At 36.9% G+C, this 23,424-nt stretch overlaps 1 protein-coding gene across 1 annotated transcript in view; it reads left to right on the top strand.

Moving 5' to 3' along the window:
• The window catches only part of LMBR1 (limb development membrane protein 1), a 79,397-nt gene that overhangs the window by 10,191 nt on the left and 45,782 nt on the right, over window positions 1-23,424 (top strand). Inside the window, exons 2-5 of the mRNA XM_030008512.2 lie at window positions 5,911-5,983; window positions 8,489-8,528; window positions 11,002-11,141; window positions 17,591-17,694. Of these exons, the coding sequence (XP_029864372.1) occupies window positions 5,911-5,983; window positions 8,489-8,528; window positions 11,002-11,141; window positions 17,591-17,694 (357 nt within the window). The remainder of the gene's footprint in view (window positions 1-5,910; window positions 5,984-8,488; window positions 8,529-11,001; window positions 11,142-17,590; window positions 17,695-23,424) is intronic.

Consider the following 23,424-nt stretch of genomic DNA (forward strand, 5'->3'; position numbering starts at 1 on the left):
CTGCCTTCTTAATGACCTCCTCATAGGCACTGGCAAGCTGCTATCAGGTCCTCCTGAAGCCTTGTTGTCCTCAGGCTGAACAAGCTGAGGACCTTCAACCTGTCTGCACCAGGCAAGTGTTCCACCCTCTTGACCATCTTGGTGGTCTTACTTGCTGCGATTACCAATGTCTTTTCTATATTGGAGGCTCAAAACTGGATGCACCAACTACATGTTTCCTGATGAATGCTGACTAGAGAGGGATAATTACTTCCCATGATTATTGGCTTTGCTTCTGGTAATATAGCCCAGGATGCTCTTTAGAGTGTTTACTGCCAGGGCACACTGATTGTCAGGTTATTGAACAATTACTGGACAACACAACTGTATGCTTTTTTCCTAGTATAAACTATAGTTGTATTTCCTGCACAACAGTTGGAAGAATACCATGCTATGTAAATGGAAGCTGTCCATCTTTCTGTACACAAAAATGCAGCTTTTAATGCACATGCACACACACATGAATTACAATTGTGAAAGGTGGTTGTACCTTGTGCATTTTGAGCATGTTCTTTCTTAGCATGAAAGTGTAGCTCTAGTATTTGCAACTGAAGATGATGCTTTGCCAATCTGAGGCATGAATTTCAATGCCAAAGTTTTAAGGACCATCCACACAGACAAATCAGTGTCAGCTGATCTTTAGTAACTGTCAGTGGGATAAGTACAATGTAATTTGCATTAGTTCAGACCTTTATTGCTTATGTTTAATGCTAGACTCTTCAGTGCCAGCCCCTTAGACGCACATAGTTATGAACTGAAATGTTTGCAGTTTATCTCCAGCTCTGTTTCCGCAGGAGCTGGGAACTGTCTGGTATAGATCCAGAAGTATGACTTGGATCATACTTGGATGACAGATCCAAAAGTATGACTCTATGGAAGAGTTGGATACAAGATACCTAAGAACGTAGTGCAGTGCATGTCCAGAAGTAGCCTCTCTTGGCATGTCTAGTGTGTAATCTAAGCAGGAGCATAAAGCACTTCCTTTCACAAATGAAGATTAAGAACTCCAGGGGAAGACAGGCTTCTTTTGCTTGTCCTACCAGGGGTTGTATTTAGTCCATGCAAAGCGATGTGAATGAATTCTATGCTTGAGATTTGGAGACTTCTTAATGTGCCACCTATTAAAGGGAGCCCCTAGATGTAGCATAGAATCCATGCGTTTTGTTTTCAGTTACTGAGTGGTGTGGAGGGAGGAACACAAAAAAAGACATTACAAATTATTAAGAATTGCTTTGCTTGACTGTTTGGCTATAACCATATAAAATTCTCAGACTCCTCTTAATTTCCTTTATGTTTTGATGCAGCTGGTCAAACATAGACCGAGTGTATTTCCCCTGTAATCTGAGGATGTACCATAGTTGGGTTTAAAGTAGCTTCCTAGGAGCAGTCTTATGGCAACAGATCCACAACTACTTTGCCCTTCTGTAAAGTTGGAATGAATTTAAGGAAATAAATTTTAAGATTGGAAGTTATTATTTGTTGTGTGGTTTTGTGTTTTTTTTTTTTTTTTTTTTTTCTTGAAATTGACACTATCAAGGAATGTCAGAAATCTGTAGTCATCACAGTTGTATAGGTTCTCTACACAGTGTCTTCACTGTCCCTGAAGTCAAACCTGGAAGAGCTTCATTTGAGCTCCTGTGAAAAACTCCTTGCAGGGAACTTGGGGTTATGAGGAATATAGCTTGTCCTAGATTTGCTGCATTTGCAGCATCCTTAACATTTGTCAGCTCTTATTGTAGAGATGGGTGATGGCATAAAACACTGCTTTTTGTTTGAAAACATAGCTTGCTGTATGATTTGGATTTAACGCTGTATTCCAATATTGGCTCCAATACTGTCACATATAATAGTTTTCTGAAGAAAAGATGGACTTTAATGAATTAGGCTTTTCTTTCACTGAATATATCAGTATAGCTTTATGTGTGGTGTTCTTTTTTGATTAGTGCCCTTTTTCAGTATGACTACCTATGCTTTTTAAGTAATTAGAGTTGAAAGTTGACAGATTATTTAGGGTACTATGAACATATGTATATGTGAATTTGCCCCCTTCTAAGTTGTGGTGTTTTGTTTTGTTTTTTTTTTTTTTTTAAGATAGTCAATTAGGAGTTGTTAAGAACTGTATTTTCTGAAACCACATGACTATTGGTAGACTGTTCCTTTTGCGTTTGCCAAGGGCTGTATTCAGTAAATGCATTGGAAGGTATTTCTTAAACTAGCGTCAGTGCGTCTTTGTAGTGTAAAGTGAATAAGAATGGCTGTAATGTACATGACAATAGGTGTTGCATTTGGGGGGGGGAACTGCTACTCAGTTTCCTGAGGTATCAGTATTAAGAGTAGTCTTGCTCAACTTAGATGAAAATGAAGTAAAACATTATGTTGTTAGCACAAAACCAATTCTTTAGGAGATGTAGTCAATACAAAGGAGGGTTAGAACTTGGTGCAGAAAGGACTCGATTATCCCAAAATAATAGCTGTAGTATGAAATTAAGGTGTGGTTTTAAAAGGAAAAAAAAAAAAGCCATGGTGATGAACTTCAACCCTGAAAACAAGTTTCTACTGTAACTTGAGAGCTGCTTTGCTGGAAGCAATTGAGGAGGACAGTGTGGATGGATTCAGCAATTGGAGGATAATGCTAAGTTACTAGTGTGATTCCCAGGTGAAGGTGTTGAAGTATTTTCAGTACAGAAAGAAAGGCTTAATGCTGTTAGTACCTGGAGTACTGCATACAAGCCCAGTCATTCCTAACTGAGAAGCATGAACCAAAGCTAGAACAAGTACAAGCAAGGGCTGTATTTCTTTTTTTTTTCAGTACAAAAATATCCTCAAACAAAGAGCAGTATGAGGAGTAAGAACCCAGGACTGCAGTGTGACAGGACAGTGGAGTCTATTCTTCGCTATCATGGGCAACACATTCCTTTTCCCCAACTTAACTGAGTTCCACTCTAAAAATAGTTAGGATGCTGGCTTTTGCTACTCCCTTTGGAAAGCTATTCAGAATGCATGGTGAGAAACACTTCAGGATCATAGGTTTCACTAAGTATAAATTGAGACTGAAGTAATATTTCTGAGTTTGCTTATTGAGTTGTTTTGGTCACTATGAAGGACTTTTAATTTCTGAACTCTCTTTTGTTAAGATGTTAAAGCTTTCACTGATTAGAATTTACTTATTTCTTTTCTTGTTGATCATTTTAAGATTATGTGATTTTTCAGTAATAAACAACTTTGTAAATATTTGTTGCTCTCAATTCTGAGAGAAGTAGAGGGACAATTACACCAAGATATATAGTTACACCTTATTGCTGAGTTGCAAAGTAGCTGTCATCTAAAACTAGAAATACAACATTTGACAGTTCGTGTTACTGGACAGCTTTCATCTGCTGTGCCCTCAGAATACCTCAGTTATCTCAGTGGGACCTTATAAGTACAGACCTACATTTTCATTGTAACCTTGCTATCACAGATAGAATAAAGGTCGTCTATTTTATTTGAAGATAAAAACAAGATTGCAGTAATTTTTATTCTTCTCTTAATTAAAATTAAACCAAAAATGAGCTTAACTATATCTTTATTTTACGCAGGGACAGTGTTATTTGGGTCTGACAGATTTTTGAAGAATTTTACTGACCTTGTATACGTGATACCTGATTTTCAAAAGTGGATGCCTAAAATTAGATGTCTCTAATCCGTAGCCTTGGTCTAGTTTTCAGAGGAACTGGAAACTTAGAGAAGAACTCTTTCAGCACTGGCATTGTGTTTTCCAATACTGACAGGACAAGCTGTGTCAGAGTACTCTGAAAACCCAAAGGTCATCTCAGTTTCTTTTTTTCTTCCTGATTCAAAAATATCCAAGCATATTTTTTATTAAATCTTAATAAAATCCTTTATTAATAGAATTATTTATTTAATTAAATTCTTTATCAAAACCTTTTCCTCTCTGAAGCATCCTCTGGAAAGTTGGTGAACTCACTCATGTTAGATATTTGAATTCAGAGATCTAGTTATGAAATCTAATTTTCAGCATCTGTATTTCAGGTATCACTGCTGTGTATTGCCAGCACAGAGAATGAGCTCAGTTGCCACTTTTAGACCTATGGCACCATAATACTTCTGGGAGACATGCAGGGCAGTTGCAGGCACCCAAATGCGAGGCTCAGACACTTGGCTATGCTTTGGTTTTTTTTATCTAAAATGTCTTACTACACAAAAGAAATAACTCTCCCAGTTTCTTTTTATTAGTGTTTCTTAAAAAGTCTGTCTTCCCTGATTGAGTGATACATTGTTTCCCCCTCTGATTCTGCTGATTTGGATGTAATATGCTTATTTAGATGTAAATTTTTAAGGGCTATGATCGCTACGTTCGCTTTCACTTTTTCCTTTCACTTACGGTAGCTTTTCTGCCCCTGATTTTAAGTGAGTTCTTAAAGGCAGCAAATCTTTAAATGATTGATTAAAGAAATATATCAGCTGCTGCCCAGTGAAGTAATTTTGCAATTTCAGATCACAAAGGAGATTAAAGCTCAGATTGAAGTAGAACACATTTAGGTTGTTAATATGAATTGCAGGGCCAATTAAAAAACAAAAACAAAAAACCCCCCACCAAAACAAAAAAAAACCCAACAAACAACCCTTGTACAGGTAGTAGGGCAAACTCACTTTAATAGTAGCAACTGTTACAACAGTTTTGCCTGATTGAGTTGGTTAACTGCTGTGTGTTAAGACTTACGAGGTGGCTACTAGTATTGTGCACAAGGAAAAGAAGCTTAACAGTTTGGGCTGTTTCAGGTAGCTTCTCAGCCTGTGGTGTGCAGGTATTCTGTTTCCTGCAAGCTGACATGAAGCAGAATACACTGCTGGTATATCGCACTGTTCACTGTGACTGCTCAGGCATTAGGGAAGGCTAAGGGATACTGCATCATGGAATGGCATGCTTTGTTCTTGTTTCATTTCTGACTGAATCATGTTTTTAATGGGTATCAACAAACAAGATTAAGGAAGCAGCATTGAGCCACTGATGCCTCTTTCAGGAGCAAATAAAGTGGTGTTTTTCTCTTTTCTCTTTGTTTCCCACAAAGGCTTGGAGGGTTAAAACTGTCTTGCTGTTCAATTCCTTTCCTCCAAGATTTCCAACATATTTGTAGGTGTTGTGGTCTTACCTTATTGTATCGACATTCTAGTGCTAAATCTTAGAAACAACTTGTACGTTGAGCCCAGCATGACTTGCATCATCTGACCTAAATAAGCTACCTACCTTATGAGGAGGGAAATTGTGCCCTTGGCTTCTGACTGTAAGGGGAACATCGTGTTAGACTAGCTCATGCTTGGACATCCACTGTAGGCCAATGAGTCTCTCTTATGTGTGTTGCTGCCTGGAATTTGTTTGATTCAAGACATCTTGGAAATAGTAAACGTAACTGCTTTCTTCTTTCCACATATGTTGATAGCTTACTCCAAAATTGATCTTCAAGAGCCCATTGTATAAAATACAGTTACCCTTAGGTTACATGTGAAGGGGATGCAAAGCGTGACAGTTTTTACAACTCAAGTGGATTCAAACTTCAAAAAACAACCCACCCCACCCAGCCCTCCCTCAAACAAAAAAGTGCACTGTAAATAAGGCTTTTTTCTTAATTTTAGAGTAAAACTTGCTGGCCATAAAATTGATCCAATACCTGTTACTGTAATTAAACTGTTGTTACTGGCTTAACTTTCTATTAATAAGCTATAAAACAAAACATTGTTGACATTTACATAGAATACATTTTTGTTGACCTGAATTCAATTTTAAGTTGTTGATACTGGATTTTCTGTTTATTATTCTTATAATCCAGGCATTTCTTCACAACCTAATAAATACAATATTTTTTCTTCCAGATCTGTTTTCTCCTGTTTGCTGTTCTCTACATAGTTTCCTACTTCATAATCACAAGATACAAAAGGAAAGCAGGTAAGCAAAGATTTAATGTATTAAAAAATAATTTTGCTTTTCAAATGAATAGGTGATTCTTTTCCTCTCTGCCTTCACAAAGAAAGCAGAAGAACTAGATCTCTGACCAAAAGTGTTTCTCAGGCTGCTGGTCTATGGCAGCCTGGACTGATCTAATTGTTTATGCTGCTGCCTTGCCCTCTATCTGCTCCCTTTGTCCCTGAGCCACGCGTTTCCATCACCTCCCTTGTGCCTGCTCTGGCACTTCTCAGACCCTTTAACATGCCTTCTAATATCACTAACCAAGGGAGGGAGTGCACTGAAGCATCTCAGAAAAGGATCAGTGAGTACTGTAGCTGGCACTCTGTAATTGAGTGAGAATGGGTGGCTGTTTTCAAGGTGGTGTGGATGGCCACAATCACTGGTTCTGTTGTGGCTCTGTGGCAGCCTAAATTTTTAACTGTTTTGAGAGGAAAGAAAGGGGAGAATGTCAAGTAGACTCTTCTGCCTCCCTTGCCTTTAGATCCTGTTGTTCTCCTTTCACGTCAGCTTTTCCAGAATAAGTACCTTCAGGCTGTGTTCTAGCACCAAAATCAAGTTCAGAGCTTTAGCTGGTAAAGTGAAAAGGTTGCCGGTAATACAGAAGGGAAGTAGCGGATTTCTTCAAAAAATCCTGCTTTGCTCAGATAGAGTTATTTCAGTGTTCTTAACCTGTTCCTTATGACCTCACCACTGAAGTCTTATTCCTTGAGATAATACTTTTTTTTTTTTTCCTTCAGAAACATTGTCTGTCTGAAACTAGTCTGTAGGAACCCCTGTAATTTTCTTCTATATTTCTTGTAAAGACAGTAGCATAAAGCATAAAATGGCAGAATCTTTGACTCCTGACAGTTCATCTGGGACCTTGGTGCTTGGTAATGCTCAGTCAGTCATGCTGGAGAAGCATTCTTATGCATGATGATCTTGGCACTTTGAACTTTGATGGAAACTGTTTATTGAGCTATAGTGACCTGTGTTGTTACAGAGCTGCTTTCATAGATGGGTTCATGTTTAAAAAAGTAAACTCTTTAAGAAATGTAATACCTTTAAAAAAAAAAAAGTGCACCTCTTTAGACATAGGAAATAGTTTAAAAAGTGAGTAAGGCGGATACTGTCTTCTGATCCTGATACGTATTTTGGAGACTACAAAGCTGCTACCGTTTGGAGATAGGGAAGAACAGGGAAGGGAAACTGGTTTGGCAAACTCTATTGGATGTAAAGACACTTTTACTACCTTTTTGGCAGCTGATCTTATCAGCTACTGAGAGGAACTGCTCTGCAGCTGTCCTGACTTTATGAAAGCTTTATGAGCATTTAGTTAGGCAAACTTTGTAGCCTGCTAGGCTCTTCCTGATGAGACATGTTTGAAGAGTTAACCCATCTGGAATTCTTTCAGGACAAATTGTTTGCTGTTTCTACAACAAGCTCTTTAGCCAAAACGATTCATAAGAGACCTTGACTTAGTCTCTCAAAACACCATGAGATTCTCATTAAAAAAAAAAAAGAGAAACAATAACCCAATGTACTTTCACAGAAGAATTTCAAAATAGCATGATGTTAGTGGCTACATGTTTATTTCAAGTGTGTGCATGACTTAAACTTGAAACACCTGGCTTTATTTATTCTTAGATTTTAAAATAAATTTGAGTTACTTCTCATGGAAAACTTGGGAGACTTAAAAGAAAGCTGACTTCAAAATTATTTCAAATGTAGAAATGCATACATTTGTGTATAGATGTATGTAGAGAAGGATGTAAAGACTAAATGAAGGATGTATTAGTGATTGACCTCTGAGTTAAACGTTGATAATATTTCAAAAAATTGGAATATTAATTGAAGAATAAGTGAACAAAAATGGTCTAAAATGTGAAATACCAGAAGGGAAGCCATGGTATCTTAAATCCAAAACAAACAACAACAACAACTACTCTCCTTCCCTGCCTCCCCCCAATACCAGGAGTAGGGAGGTGGGATGAGTAAGGGGAAGCAACTGAGTGGCGGTCAGTACTGTTCTGGGTATACTTTCTTGTTTTTAAAAATACATTTATACTGAAAATGAAACGTCTCTTTAGCATTTTATAGTAGTAGTTAGTATGGACCCTAAGACTTCCCTGTAGCTTGTGTGCTCTCTGTGGTTTCAGAGGTCCCCAAAGCACAGTTCCTAGCAGCAGCCATGCTGGTAGTAGTCTGAAAGCTTGTTAACTGCAGAGCCTTCTGGAAGATGCTTCCAAGAAACTTTGATCTCTATATTTAAATAAAGTGGAATAACTTTGTAGTTACATTGATTGAAAAGAGTTTAAGGCAAGCAAGAAAAAAAAAAAAAGAGTATTCATTTTTGTTAGGAATGTTCTTAAAATATTGATGCTGATAAATTGTTTTAGTAATTCTAGATTTTAATTGTAAATTAATTATTCCTATGTATATATATTTTAGCCTGAGGAAAGATGACTAAGTATTGAATATAATCTGCTGTAATTTAATTTTCAGATGAGCAAGAGGATGAAGATGCCATTGTTAACAGAATATCGTATGTATAGCTCATTTTTGCAGAACTTTTGTTTCTCAGTATATTATTATGATATGAATCTTGTATGCTTCCAAATAAATAACAGTCTGTTTTAAGTATGACAGCCAATAGTTTGCTAGAGGGCAGAGGAAAAAGATTTGATCAAGTGACACCTAGTATTATGAAAGGCATGACAAGAGGCAAGGCAGTTTGGTTTCTGGGCTTTTTTTCACCTATGGTTTTCCTGGTAGGCATAAAGTTGGCCAGAATATTGCATGAGGACCTGATGCAAGAGGTGGAATTCAGTGCAAGACCTGCACCTAAATTTAGGTCTCTAAAATGTAGGTGTTTATATGGGAGGTAGGTGTTTTAAGTTCCCACTGCAGTCAATGGAAGCCCTATCAAGGGAGGCAATGGATCCTGGAAAGAAAGTTAGCTCACCCTGAAGTAGAGATCTATATTTGATCATCTTAAAAAAAACTTAAAGAATAACAAATGGAAGACAAGCACTTGCCAGACTTGCTGGTCTGCCAGCAGCTCTCTCTCCTCTTCCTGTTCCTTTGTAAAGCTAGATATTAATCTCTTATATTTAAATATGTCTGAAGATTTACAGAACATCTGTGAGCTGTTGCTGCCCTCAGTTACATGATTTACTAAACTGTGGGCTTGCTACTTGCTTATTACAATGTTCTTAGCTCTTCCATGGTGGTACTGTCATCCTCTTGGAAGGAGAGCTCATGAGTATTTTATTGATTTGTCTTGTACCCTGGGAAAGTGCCGAGTACATTGCAAGCTGTTCGCTTTCAGTTGTGCATTTGTGGCAAGCTTGAAAGATGTACAAAGATGATGTAAATCTTAGGCATGCTTCTCACAGTAGTGTCTGGTACCAGAATTTTTTAATGAATTTGAACTTATTTGCCACAAGGTCTACTTCAGATCTATAGAAAAATACATACTTTTAAATGCTATGAAGCTCTTCCCTCTCAAGTAGAGAAGCATCTCCTGTGCTTTTAAGACTACCGTGAAGGCCCTTCTAGATAGAATGATTTCCATAGCAGCTGTGATCTTAGCCTGGTTCTGAATTTTTCAATATTCAGAGAGTAAAATTTGTCTTGTTAACTGTTATCCCCCCTGCATCTATTTTCCAGTTTAACTTGAAAGCACAACAAATATCAATTGTAAATACTGTGTTCTTCATGCAAAAACAGTGTAAGACAAGATTAGCACTTCTATCAGAGTAATTGCCTTTCATTAAAAGTAGTGTTATAAATATAAAATGCTTCTTGTTCTTTCAGCCTAAGCTTTCTTGTTCCTTAAGTGTGTATGTTATTTTCCAAAAAGCAATAACTGTCAAACATATGCAGATGGATATTTCTTTGCATAGCATAATTGTCAGGACTTAAGCGGTGGGTGGGAGGAGAAAACAAAGCCAAACTGCTGTAGCACCTTGAAAGGCTGCAGTCTGTTAGGTTTCACAATTCTGGCTTAGAATACTTAACCTTAAATAAGAGAAAAAAAATACCTCAGAAACCAACAACAAAAACACACACACACACACACATATATATATATAAAAAATTTTTTTTTTTAAATAAAATTAGTCACCCAGACTTTCTTCTCTAAGTTAAGTATTGTGTGAATGAAAAATTGATTTGTAGACTGTTAAGGAAAAGTAAGATCTCCGTGAACAACTTACTGACATTTGTGTTGTTGGAATGACCTATTTAAGTTTATCTTTTTTGTCATGCAATTTTCAGAATTATTTCTGATTTTATTCTAGCATTGAGTTAGTTCTGTCAGAACATTTTTGTTGGTGTTATTTTTTTTTGAAGAACACAGTTGGTTTTTAGTGCCACAAGATGACATTTGATATAAGTTGTATTTGGGATCTAAAAAGAATAAGCGTAAATATTTTAAATAATTCTGACAATTTCTCTGTATTGACTTTACAGCTATCAGAAAACCCCAAGCTATGAGATGATATTCGAGTAACTACATTGTGAAAGAAAAGCAATGGTTTTTTTTTTTTCCAGTTTGGTGTTAAAATATCTGTTTATGTGTAATTGTACTCACTTTTTAGGTATAAAAAAGCTCTGCTTTTAAAAACTGTAGTAAGAATATAGAAATAGAAGTTTTTTTCATTCTGAGTGCGTATGTGGGAAATGAAAACTAAAATAGGAGACTTATGAAGAGACACTCTATGAACTCCAATAATTTAACCTGTGTATGACATTGGAATAGAATGCATACAAGTCCCAAGAGAATAATTGTGGTAGTTGGTAAAAATGAGCTATTTTTACTGGATTCTGTAACTTGGTATTTGAAATTTGCATTTTGGAAGTGAAATATTGTGGAAATCACAGTTTCTCCTGCCCCTTTACAATGTAAGAATGTGTTGCCTTGAGACACTGATTAATAGGTAGGCTAACTACTTTTTTTTCCCCCTGTTCAGAGCATGTTGGTGGTAACAGTGGTACATTTCTTTAAATTTCAGGCTGTTCTTGAGCACCTTCACTCTAGCAGTTTCAGCTGGTGCAGTCCTGCTTCTACCTTTCTCAATAATCAGCAATGAGATCCTGCTTTCTTTTCCACAAAACTACTATATTCAGTGGTTAAATGGCTCACTAATTCATGGTTAGTACTCAGCATAATGTAATTAAAATGGATGTCTTCATTATACATGCACAGATATGTTATTATTTTCAAAATAACTCCGTTTTCATTTAAGATGCTAATTGAATTGTTAATATGTTATTGGCTAGTTGGTTTTGCTGTTGTGTGATATATCACAAAAGTCGGTCTTAACTGTTCTGGTGTTTGTTGTTTTGTTTTGTTTTTTTTTTTTTAAGAATTATGCAGACTTGATGGAATTAAACCAAATTTGCTTTGGTTTGAATATTAATGTAGAATCAGAGCTACTAGAAGCTAACTTGAAAACACACTGTTCAAACTTCTTCCTCATGTGTTAATGCAAGATTCATAAGCCTGTCTCTTTATGATGATACAAGTAAATTTATTCTCAAAAATAAGAAATTTAAGAAACTTGCTAGCTATGAGCAGTTGGGATTAGATAGTTAAATTCAACTGTTAGTGATTGATTTGTAAACAAGGAAAATTATAGAATATAAGTGTATCAAGTGTGGTAAAGAGGCGCAATAAAAATAAGCTATTTCAAGGAAAGCAAGATGCAAGAAAAAAATATTACTTGTGCTTGCAGCGATGATGCCTTGATGTCTGCCAGAGTGAGTTTCTTAGGCTTTCCAATATTGGTTAACATGCTTACGACTGGCATGTATAATGGATACTAATATTTGAAAATAATTTGGATAATTCTATGTGTCTAAGGGAAATAACTGGTGGAAACAGGACATTCTTTAGTAGATTTGGCTGGAGAAAGAAGATAAATTGTTTCACATAGTGAAGGTATTATTTAATCTGGAACACATAATTTACAAGTTAACTGTGCTGTCCTTTTTCTGTTCTTGTGAAGAGAGGGTAATTGGCCTTTGGAGGATTTTTCTCAGAAAAACATACCCTTTTTGCTAAATGTCTTATAATACTCACAGATAACAAATTCATTAATTTCCAGATCCCTAACTTGCAAGTTTTTTTGGCATGTGGTTTGTTTTTTTTTTTTTGAGATTAAAGTAGTTTACAACAAATTAAACATGAATAGGTGAAGACAGGAAATAATGTGTATTGTCTGTCATCTTTCTGAAACTAGTTGAGTATTTTTTGTGTTATCTGGACAGTAAAGGCTTTTTTTTTTTTTTTAAACCCATGAAGAAGGAAGAGTTGACTGTAGGTGTGGTGGTCAGTGGTGACCCTGACTGGTGACAAAGTAGTTTAAGACCTGAGAAAAGTGAGGAAGGAAAATAGTAGAATAAAGACCTTAGATTTTGAGAGAATAGACTTTGTCATCTTCAGGAAATGTGTATGTGGGACCTTACTGGAGAATGCCCCGAAGGCAAAGGAAGCCAGGAGAGATGCTTACTTTCAAGGATAACCTTTAAGCACTGTAATGTGCACCTCAGTGTGCAAGAAAATGAGCAGGTGTAATAGGAGGTTGACTTGGCTTAATGGGGAACTCCTGAGCTCAAAAGCAAAAAGGAAGTGTACAGAAGGTAGAAGTAGGGATGAACTACCCAGGAGAGGTATTGAAATATCACCTGGATTAATATCCTGGTGTGAAATTAGGAAAGCCAGGGCACAGCTGGATTTGCAACTGGTGAGGGGTTTGTGTAGAGCCAGCTTCTTCTCTGGAACATGCAGTGAGAGGCAAGCAGCAATGTTTGTAGGACATGAAGCAACAATTCTTCCCAGTGGGGATGGTTGAACACTGGGGAAGGGTTGTCCAGAGAGACTGGGAGATCTAAATCCGTGGAAGTTTTCCAAAACTCAGCTGGCTAAAGCCCTGAGCAACCTGATTGCACCTGCAGTTTAGCAGTTTTAAGCAGCAGATCAGACTACATGACTTTAGAGGTTCTTTCTAGTTGAGTTCTTCTATGATATGTTTTGTCACACGTCATGGGGGATTGCTAATTTGGTATGTCTCCTACATGGAAGAAAAAAACTCTAGCTAATTCTTATTTTTCACACAGATTTAGCTGCTCAGACAGATTTATATTCTTTACTCCCAAACATGGGGAAAAAAAATATTTAGTGGAAAATAATCCTTCCTTCTGTCTGAATTGAATTTGGAAAAAGCTACAATAAAATATTACAGAGTGAAAATTATAATAACCAATTCAGAAATTTTCACTCTGTCAGAGTTGCTACAGTACTTGAGAAAACATGAGTTAATTAGAAATCTGCTGGAGAAAGTAGTTATCACATAGGAAGGCCTTTGAACTTTCCAGTGACCATGTTGTTTTGATTTTTAATGTGATAATCTTTTGAAAGTACCACTTTATGCATGCACAGTATAATTCATATAAGTCCAGTAGTAATGGCTATCAAGGAAGTAAATTCAGCATCTTGGTGTTTCCAAGATTGTATATTGCAAAGCTTACGCTGGGGTAGACATGACTGAACTAAACCAAGATTTACCACAGTTGGTGTGAAGGCTTCAGAAACATCTGTAACTGCAACTTGACAAAAATCGAATGTACTTTATTTCAAAACATTACCTTGGGGAAGGGCTCCCTCTTGTGGTGTTCACTAGGTTTGCACAATAGCATTGCACTGCTCTGTAAAAACCTATTCCATGTAGTGGCAATACGTTTTTGTAGTTACGAAATACCTGTGCAAGTTTTGAGAGCTGACAGTGCTATCACAAGCACTCGAGTTCAGAAAATGTTCATATCTCCATAATACTCTATCATAGCCTTCATGTATGCTTTGCTAACTGCTTTGCAAATGTTACCAAATGGGAAAATTTGTATTGTTTTAAAACACTTCAGTTTTGCTAGATACATCAATTACAGATATAGTCTGAGGTACTTGAAAATGACATTAAGGGTTTTTATACTGTACACTGTTGCATTAGTTGTGGCATATAGAAAAAGAGAAAATATATGCCTGTAATTTTTGAAACTAGGCAGAAAGCCCCTACCTGGATCCAGTATAAACTCTTATCTAATGCACGTTGAACTAAACCCAGAAGTAATTCTGACAGCTGGATGTTCATTTGTGCTGTTGTTGGATACAACCACCAGGTGGGGGTAAAAGTTAATGAAAATGCCATGAATAAGCAAGACAAAAAAATTGTGAAGGGTCTAATCTGTCTGCCAGTCTCTCTGACTGAGAGATTTTTAATTTTTATGTTTCATTAGCCTTTTAATGGGGGACATTCTTAGGTCACTACGAATGCAAAAAAAAAAAAATTAAAATATTCCAATAGACTGCTTAAAGTTTTTATATATGTTGATATCTGCAAGTGTCTCTCAGGCAATTTTATGGTGCAGTCAACGTAATAGAAAATAATTATTTTTTGGGTCTATTTTAAATTGATTCCTGAACTATCAAATTCGGATAAGAAATACGGTAGGGGAAGAAGAGGGCCGTGTGTGTTACTTACTTTGAGGAAAGTATATATGTATGTCAGCAGCAGTACAGCAGTGTCCTTACCTCTCATAACTTTACATGCATATCATAGCTCTGTAGTTTAATTTTCTGTAAATGTGGTTCCTATCAGCTGCTAATGTGTAAATTTCTGGATTTTTAACTTCTTAAAAATCACCCCAGATGTGCACCACTCTCCCCTCCCTCAAAATGCTGTGTACATATGATGCAGCTCCGAAGCACTGTTTTACATTGTAGACATACATGTAATAAAACTGCTGAAATTAGAACAACCAGGTATTCAGCTTTCCATAGGTAACTGAATGCACTGTCTTCAGTTACAGAAAACTGCTGAAATAAGACCCCCAGCCCCATCTAATAGTATTTCTACTCTAACACTGGTGTCTTAATTTTCTGAAAAAAAGTGTGTGTGTGGGGAAGTACGCAGAGTGCTTGAGTTAATGTACCCCTAGTAAGGGCTGTTAATGACATTCTTGCTGATGTTGCTATGTGTGAATGTTTCTTGGATGGTAACAGGAGCTTCCTGGCTAAGCAAATTCAAAAGGAAAAATCCCCCTCTTTGTTAACTGGAGTTTAGCCACCTTTAGGCAGTTTGTTTTCTTTAGCAATTGAGTATTATATTTCACGCATCTCTTGGAATTTTCTTGTTTTGTTTTCTGTAGCTTATTTGGCTAAGTTTGGTTCCTGGTGTCCTGGTGCTATCCATTGCTGGAGAAGTAGATTTCTTGGCTCCCTGCCTCCCTCCTCCTTTGTTTTTATTTTTCCTTGAAATTTAAATAATTTCATTTAAGGAAAAAGGAAGTATATATGGTGAAAACATTTTTTTAAAAGCAGTGTAGGTGAAGATAACTGCTAACTCTTTTACATTTGGAACTAAATACAGGAATTTCTCTCAATAGTGAATTTCCCAGACATCCAGTAAATGTCTCTTTCCTTCCCTATTCTTTCAAAATGGACAATTTCAAAGAAGAAAACGAACAAGCCTGTACATGAGAAGAAAAAAATAGAAAGAGCTGTTAGTTCAAATTTTCTTATCATGGGGAATGTTCTTTTTTGGATTTCAGGTGATATAATATAGTCCTGCAGAATTTTGGAATTTTGGGAAAGGTAGGGAACTAAGCTTGTTTTTCCCAACCATGAAATAAAAGCTGTGTTTTCAGGATGCAGAACATGTGACACTTGTTAAACCTGTTAGCTACTAAATTGTAGGTAAGCTTCTGCTTTCATAAAGAACCACTGCATCCTGCACAACTTTTGATAGGATGATGATGGTTTCGTGTTTAGGCACCAGAAACTGGCTGTTAAGAAAGTGTTCAGCTTAGAAAATCTTACTAGAACAGATACCCTTAATGGAGATCAGTTATCACTTCAGGTTGTTTTCTAAACCTTTTCCCTTCCTGCAGATGTCACATGTGTCTTACAGATGTTCTAGTTTTAGTCAGTTGTTGATTTTTCACCTAGATCACAGAATGGTTGAGGTTGGAAGGGACCTCTGTGAATAGTCTAGTCTGACCCCCTGCTCAAAGCAGGCTGCTCAAGGCAGTGCCCGCTCGTGTTTTGAATATGTTGAAGGATGGAGATTACAAAACCTCTGTGGGCAACCTGTGGCAGTGTTTTATTACACTCACAGTGGAAAAAGTGTTGTGTGTGTTGTGTTTTTTTTTTTTTTTTTTCCTCCCCCTTATGTTCAAATAGGTTTTCCAGTTTTTCAGCCCAGAGGCTCATTGCCTCTTCTCCATTCACTGGATACCACTGTGAAGAGTCCGACTGTTTTCCTTTCCCCCTCCCTCATCAAATATTTGTATACAATGATAAAATTTCCCCAAGTCCTCTCTTCTCAAGGCTAAACGATTCCAGCTTTCATAGCCTCTCTTTGTATGACGGATGCTCCAATCCTTTAATCATCTTTGCAGTCCTTTGCTGGACTTGCTCCAGTATGGCCGTGTCCGTCTTGTATGGAGGAGCCCACAACTGGATGCGGTGCTCCAAATGTGTGCTGCCAGTGCTGAGGAGAGAGGAAGGATCATCTCCCTTGACCTGCTGGCAACACTTCTAATGCAGCCCGGGATGCTGTTGGCTGCCTTTGCTGCAAGGGCACGTTGCGGGCTCATGTTCAGCTTGGTGTGCAACAGAACCTCTAAGGCCTTTTCTACAAAGCTGCTTTTGGGATGATTGGTCCCCAGTGTGTGCTCTGCACGTTTGTCCAGCCTTGTTGAGGTTCATCTGAGTGGTAAGCCACTGTTCCTCCCCACCTTGTACCTTCAGCAAACTTGTTGAGGTTGCGCTCTCTCCCATCGTCCACATCATTAATGAAGATGTTAAAACCAATATTGACCTGCAGGACTCTAGGGCTCTACCACTGGTGACTGGCTTCCAGCCTGACTTTGTAGTGCTGGTCACAACCTTTTGAGCCCAGAAGCTTAGCCAATTTTCAGTCCACCTCAGAGTCTACTTACTTAATTAGACTATGAGGAGATTTATGGGAGATGATGTTGAAAGCCTTACTAAAGTTGAGATAAACAATATCCAGTGCTCTCCTCTTGTCCACTGAGCCAGTCATCTCATCATGGAAGGCTGCTGTTGCTGTTACCATGATACCACCTTCTAATTTGGAGGTGATGATGGCAATTGTGTATTGTTTATGTTAAAATCCATGATTTGTCTAAGTTTCTCTTGAGGAAAAAATATGGGAGGAAGTGAGTACACAGAACTTAATTTTGTGAGATTCACAGGGTAAAATACTCTTGTCCTGAAAACTTTTAAAGTGGTTTTCTGAAGAGCCTTCAGTGGGATATTGTGGAAGTAGTCCATCTGAGTTTGCAGTCTGTCTCCCAAGACTTCAGACGTTTGCTGCTAAGTTGTTATCCAGTTTTTGTTTGAAGATGATTCTGCAGAGAAATGGGTATTTTTCAGCCTGTAAATAACTATATCCGTAAAAACCTGGCTTCTGTTAGCACTTGTATGCGTATTATTGTTATATGTAAGGGAGGAAAATGTAGTGTCTTTGACTTTTAATGCTGAGAAACTCATAATGGAAACTTTTTTCTTGTTTGTTGCAGGTTTATGGAATCTTGCTTCTCTTTTTTCGAATTTATGTTTGTTTGTGTTGATGCCCTTTGCCTTTTTCTTCCTGGAATCGGAAGGATTTGCTGGCTTAAAAAAGGTAGGAAAATACCGTTAAATAGAGAGTCTTGACAGCATATATTCCGTTTTCAGCCCTTGTTTCTGATGAAACTGAAATTAGAAATTTGGGAGGATTTGGTGCTGGCATGTGTATGCTTATGTGAACGTGTATATACAGATTCACACTCTTGCACAAGCAGGTGAAGCTATACGGTGTGTGGCTGTGAGTAAGCTTAAGGAGGGGAAAAAACCAAGTCCTTGAAAAGCCATGTATACTGAAATGAAGAGAATTACTTAAGTTGTCTTTTTTTTTTTTTAATAACAATGTTTTAATCCATATTTTATTTTTGGAAAATGATTTTGTTGGGTTGCTAAAAGGAGAGAAGGTTCAATTAATACACTAGAAATGAAGTAACAAGGGAAAGAAGTACAGGCTGCTTACTAATGGGAAGGTTGATTAAGTAACGGATGACCCAGAGAAAACAAGCTTGATTTGTGAATTTTAAAGATTACAGACATCCCAAAAAAGGTTCAAGTGTGGTCAGTATTAATGATAATAAGTTAAGAAAAGTGTCTTAAATGGGTGGAGAATAACTAAAAATATTCAACTTAGTGGAATATGCTCAAGTTGAGAGGGCTGAGTATTTCAGTGAAGCATGGAATTTGGCAAAGCAATTTCTGAACGATAAGATGATAACGATTATATTAATATGTGAACTAAAGAAATATAATGAAAAATTACTTTAATGGGAGGCACAGCGAAATGAATTTCAAATCATAAATATCAAATAAATGAAACTGGAATGACTGTCTGGGGACCAACTGTAGCACGTTTTCATTAATCTTTGTCATCCGAATGGTTACACTTTTGTTTTTAATGATACTACACTTGAGGGAATTCTGTGCCCTTTGGATGACAATTATTAGAAAGCAAAGGATCTTGAAAAGTGGTCTGAAATCAGGAAGATGAAACGCATTAAAGATGGATGCAAAAGACTGTGAATCATTGGTGGATCGCATGTAATGTAAATCAACGAGGGGATGATTGTGGTGGGAAGGGAAAATGTAATTCCTGGTTGCATCAACAGGAATTGGCATAGAGGCAATGAAGTTGCCATTTTTATTCTTGGTGGAATTGGGGAAAACTCAACTGAAGTACTGCATTCAATTTGGGATTTTAGGGTTCATGTAGATGCTTAGGAGAGAAAACAGGACAGCAAAAAAAAAAAAGAAATACTTAAAAGTACAGCTTGAAGGGAAATTTTAATTGAGAGACTAATCTGAAGATTTTATTCAAAAGCTGAAGCTACTGGGAGATTACATCAACTTGAGCAATATAGCTGTGTCAGAAAGGACCTGCAGGACCCAATCAAGATGGTGTGTAAATACTTGTTTGGTATAGCTTGTTCTGTGCTCCTTGATGCTACTGCAGTGTTAGTTTGTATTGACTGAACTGTAGATGTATCCAAGTTACTAGTTTGAGTGACCAAGCTAATGAGTTCAACTTCAAAGGAGTTTGGTGATGGGCTATTATGTGTAACTCTACATATCCAACTTGGCTGGAAAACACTCTCCTTTCTTCTTCCTTCACTTCAGGTATCCAGAAGGCTAAGAAAACTTTTAGCAACCCCTTTTGTCCTTCCAGGTTTCAGGTGGAGGCTACTCCTTTTTCCTTTTGGCTCTAAATATCTAGCCACAGCTAATGTAACTTATTTCATTTTTAGAAGAAAAGATATAACTGATTTTAGTGGGGTTTGCATCTCCTGCAGTCCAACCAAAACCAAGAATTCTTTCCATCAGCATACCATGTATGGTACTGCTGGTGTGTCCCCTTGACTTGTAGATTTCTGTTGGCTCTAACAGATGCATTATGTATCCCAGCTGTGTAAAACTTGCATTTTACATAAAACTTTAATAGTTATAGTGTAACTTTGAAACTTATGATACTGGCTATCAATAAATCCCATTCAAGATAAATAGGATCACCATACATGTTTACACTCGGAAGCATTTGTAACTCCAGATAAGATAGAACCATAATCTGTATGCAGATGTAAGGAAGAAGACAATTGTTGGTGCTTTAGAGTAGTTTTGCTTCTTCATGGGGTAAATGAGATCAGATTTTAATATCAAAACCCACCTATTGGGGGGGGAAACCCAGTTTTGGGATTTTTTTTGTTACTTTGACTCCTTCTGAATGTTTTTGGTACATCCCAAAAGCCAAGTATGATTCTAGTACAGGTCCTCAAGGCCTTTGTCCAATGTCTGTTCTACCCGGCTGCTCTATTTAAAAGTATCCAAAACGGATGCAGACATACTGAATTGTTTTACCAGCTTTGAGCGAGCCCTGAAGCTATTGGTGAATATGTGGGAATTGTAGTCCATTTTAATATGAACATACCTTGTCTTTGATCACTTTTCTTAGAAAGTAAGTGGCAAATGTCAGTTCTCGACTAAGTTGAAAGTTAAAATTGAGTATGCTGTTCTGTTCAAATTCTCAGGCAGATACATAGTTTTCCTTGCAATAGGTACTGTATATACTTTTTTAAAGAATTGTATCACATAATAGAGTGATTAAAATCTGGGAAAAATTATAGTTAATTGAACTCAGGATTACATGTAAGCTTTTCAGTTCTAGAATCTGTAAAGGGTACTTCCCATCTCTTTTACTTTCCCTAGATTTTTGCATATTGCTTATCTTGCCTCTTCTCAGAGAAGATTTTGAGACCTTGATTACTTTGTTGAATTCTGGTACTTTAACAAATTTTGGTTTTGATTATACTTGTGCAAGTTTTTTTTTTTTTAAAAAAAAGGTCATATTTTGTCATTCATCACATCAGACTAATGGGCCAGAGCTAAAACATCATTCAAATGCTGTTACTGTTAACTGGCAAAATCAGATTTTAGTGATTTCGATTTAAATGAACATTTTGTACATCTGGCAAAACTTGCAGCATTTAAGAGAAGAGTGATCTACTGTAAATGTGAAGGCATTCAATAAGGAGGTTTGGCACAGGATATGTAATCTTTAATCTTTCAGCTGGGAGTTGGATACGAGGAGTAGGGAAAGTAGTTGTTTCTAGATCCCCAGCTCAGCTCAAAATTTGGATAAAAAGACTGTTTCCACTGGAAGCTTTCCTGCAGGTCAACTTGAATTTGTCATAGAATTACCTTCATTATAATGAATAAACAGGTCACTTGAGATTTAGATGTGCACAGTCAAGATGTCTGTTTGAAGGTGTTCATGTAAGAATTACTTGCTGGATTTTAATAGAAGTTCTGAAAATGAATGATTAAAAGAGGTTCAGTTCTGAAATTGAATGGATTTTTTTCATTTTTTAATGGATTTCTTTGTTCAGCTTAAATTGCGACAGTAATGTTAGTCATTATCACATATGGGCCTAACCCCCGAAGTTTTTAGCCATCTGTTTGAGTGTTTATCATAGATTATGCTATAAAAGTTGATTTTATGTATTCACGGTAGTGTGAACTTTTTGCAAGCTATGATATTTCAGATAGTTCATAGGTTACTGTTACAAGCTTTGTATAGCTTTTCTTTCTGTGTTCTTGTAAGGAAGTATTGCCCCCTTAACTGTTAAAGTTTCATGAATCAGAATGGATTTGATTAACCATCTTCCAATTTACTATTGCTTTTTTTTCTTGGTTGCTAGTATACTTTCTAAATGGCACATGGCCCCTCTTATAGACTCTTTTCGATTCCCCAGGGCAACAGTTTAAAACAACCAAGGACTTGCATATTATGCAGAGGAGAGAGATACGGAAATTAGGCACTCACCATGGACGGATGCAGTGTTGTACTGAAAATCAAACTGATTCTCTGCCTAGTTTTTAATTAAAGCCACTATGTTAATTCAGAAAGGGCATTTTGGGCCTAAGGGGGTTGGCCATGCCCTTTTAAAGAGCTTAAGTGCTCTTCCTTGCTATAGTTTATTTCCATTTAATGGCAGTTGCAGACTTCTGTTATCAGGAAAATAATTATGAAAGCAATATTGGAGGTGTATAATATATGTGTATCTTTGTGTATATATGTGTACATGCTGTGAGTGCATTTATGCACACATATGTATTTTCATGCACATGTGTGAATTAGGTTTTTCAAGACTATTGACGTAGTTGGAGGTCATTGTGATGTATTATACCTTAGCCGGTGCTATTAACTGAGCTGTTGGAGTACCTGAAGTAACCTTAATCTTCTGCATAGGTATTAAACTTTTTCATATCTTTCTGTATTCTTCTTGTCTTCCTTTATAGAGTCTGTGCATGAAGTTATATTTCTTGTTTAGATACTCTTTCAGTTCTTTGTCACTGGCCTTCCCAAATTCTGTACTATAGTTATGAAACAAAGGTGTCAACTGTGTTTCTTAATGTCAGAATTAACCTAATTCTTTGTCATTCTCTCCAAAAAAGGAAAATTGTGGTATTTGCAGTTGTGCATCTGTAGTTCACAGTGCTGATGTTTCCATGTGTGATAACAGACTGCACAGAAAATTACATGTGTGCTGCTGTATCAAGGAGGCAAGCATTTTTGAGGAGATAATTGCTATACCTTTTCTTGACCTTTAAAATATGCTTTCTCTTGATGTAACTTCAACTGAAATTTGTATTTGTTTGAAGTTGACAAAGATAGAGATGTTTAGGAGTAATTTCCTTGTAAGAAAATACAAATAGTGCAATTTACCGCTGTGAGAAACTGGAATAACTAGGTATTGCATAATCACGAGTAGAGTTTTAAAAAGGCTTTATGAAGTATTTTGCCTTAATACTGATCTTTGAACTTGAAGTCATGGCATAAAGTTTAACATGAGCGACAGCAACATCCTGACCAATTATCCAAATTATCCAGACATCCCAAAATGTTCGGAACACAACACACAGAGTCTGTGGATTAAGAGGTTAACTCCTGGAACATCAAAAGAAGTGCATGATAATAAAAACAAATAGTACAAAAATTTGAGGTAACTTCCTTGCTTAATTAATTAGGTAGACCAGGTGGAAGCGAAGAGGCCAGAGCTGGTGCTCAGAATGTCTATAAAGCTGAGCAACATGACAGCACAATGGAGGAGGAACAAAGATTTTTTTAATATACTTCTATCCTGTGTCACAGTTTGAAATTGTCCTGGTTTATGTCCCTTTTGGCAAACTTACATAAAAGTGACCCTGTACTGTATTTTATGACCAGATGACTTTTTTCCCAGTGGCTAATTTGTATCAGACCCCCATCTTAAAGAGACACAGAAATGAGTAGGAAGTCCAAGCCGGTTTGTCTCAATGAGCTTTCATTGCACGCTTTCATTATTTTTGCTCGTTTTTGCCACTGATCATCCATAAATTGTTGGAAATGAGTGATTAAGGAAGTGCTGCTTAGTGTTAGTGGCACATGCACATTCTTGGTATGTTTTTTGTGGGTGAGAGGAAATCGCGTACTGCACAAACAAAAAGGAAAACTCCTGCTGGGAACCTTTCAAGGAAATTTAACTTGCATAATGTTTTGATCTTGGTGTTTATTACAGAAAATAAGAGTAATATTTCACCAGCTATTGTTATGTGTCAGCTAGTCTCTCCATCTGCTTGCCTTCCCTTGATATCTCTTCCCAAATTCTCATTGAGTTTTTTTTAATAAAAACACCACTTAAAAATGTAGCAGTTTATTCATACACTTAAGGCAGGTGAGATGGGCCAGTGTTCAGAACAGTTTATTGCATAGTGCTTGCTACTGTATAAAGATTTCATTTGGCTGGTGGGACTGCAA

The sequence above is a fragment of the Aquila chrysaetos genome, chromosome 3, assembly GCF_900496995.4.
Source record: "Aquila chrysaetos chrysaetos chromosome 3, bAquChr1.4, whole genome shotgun sequence".
Taxonomy (NCBI): domain Eukaryota; kingdom Metazoa; phylum Chordata; class Aves; order Accipitriformes; family Accipitridae; genus Aquila; species Aquila chrysaetos.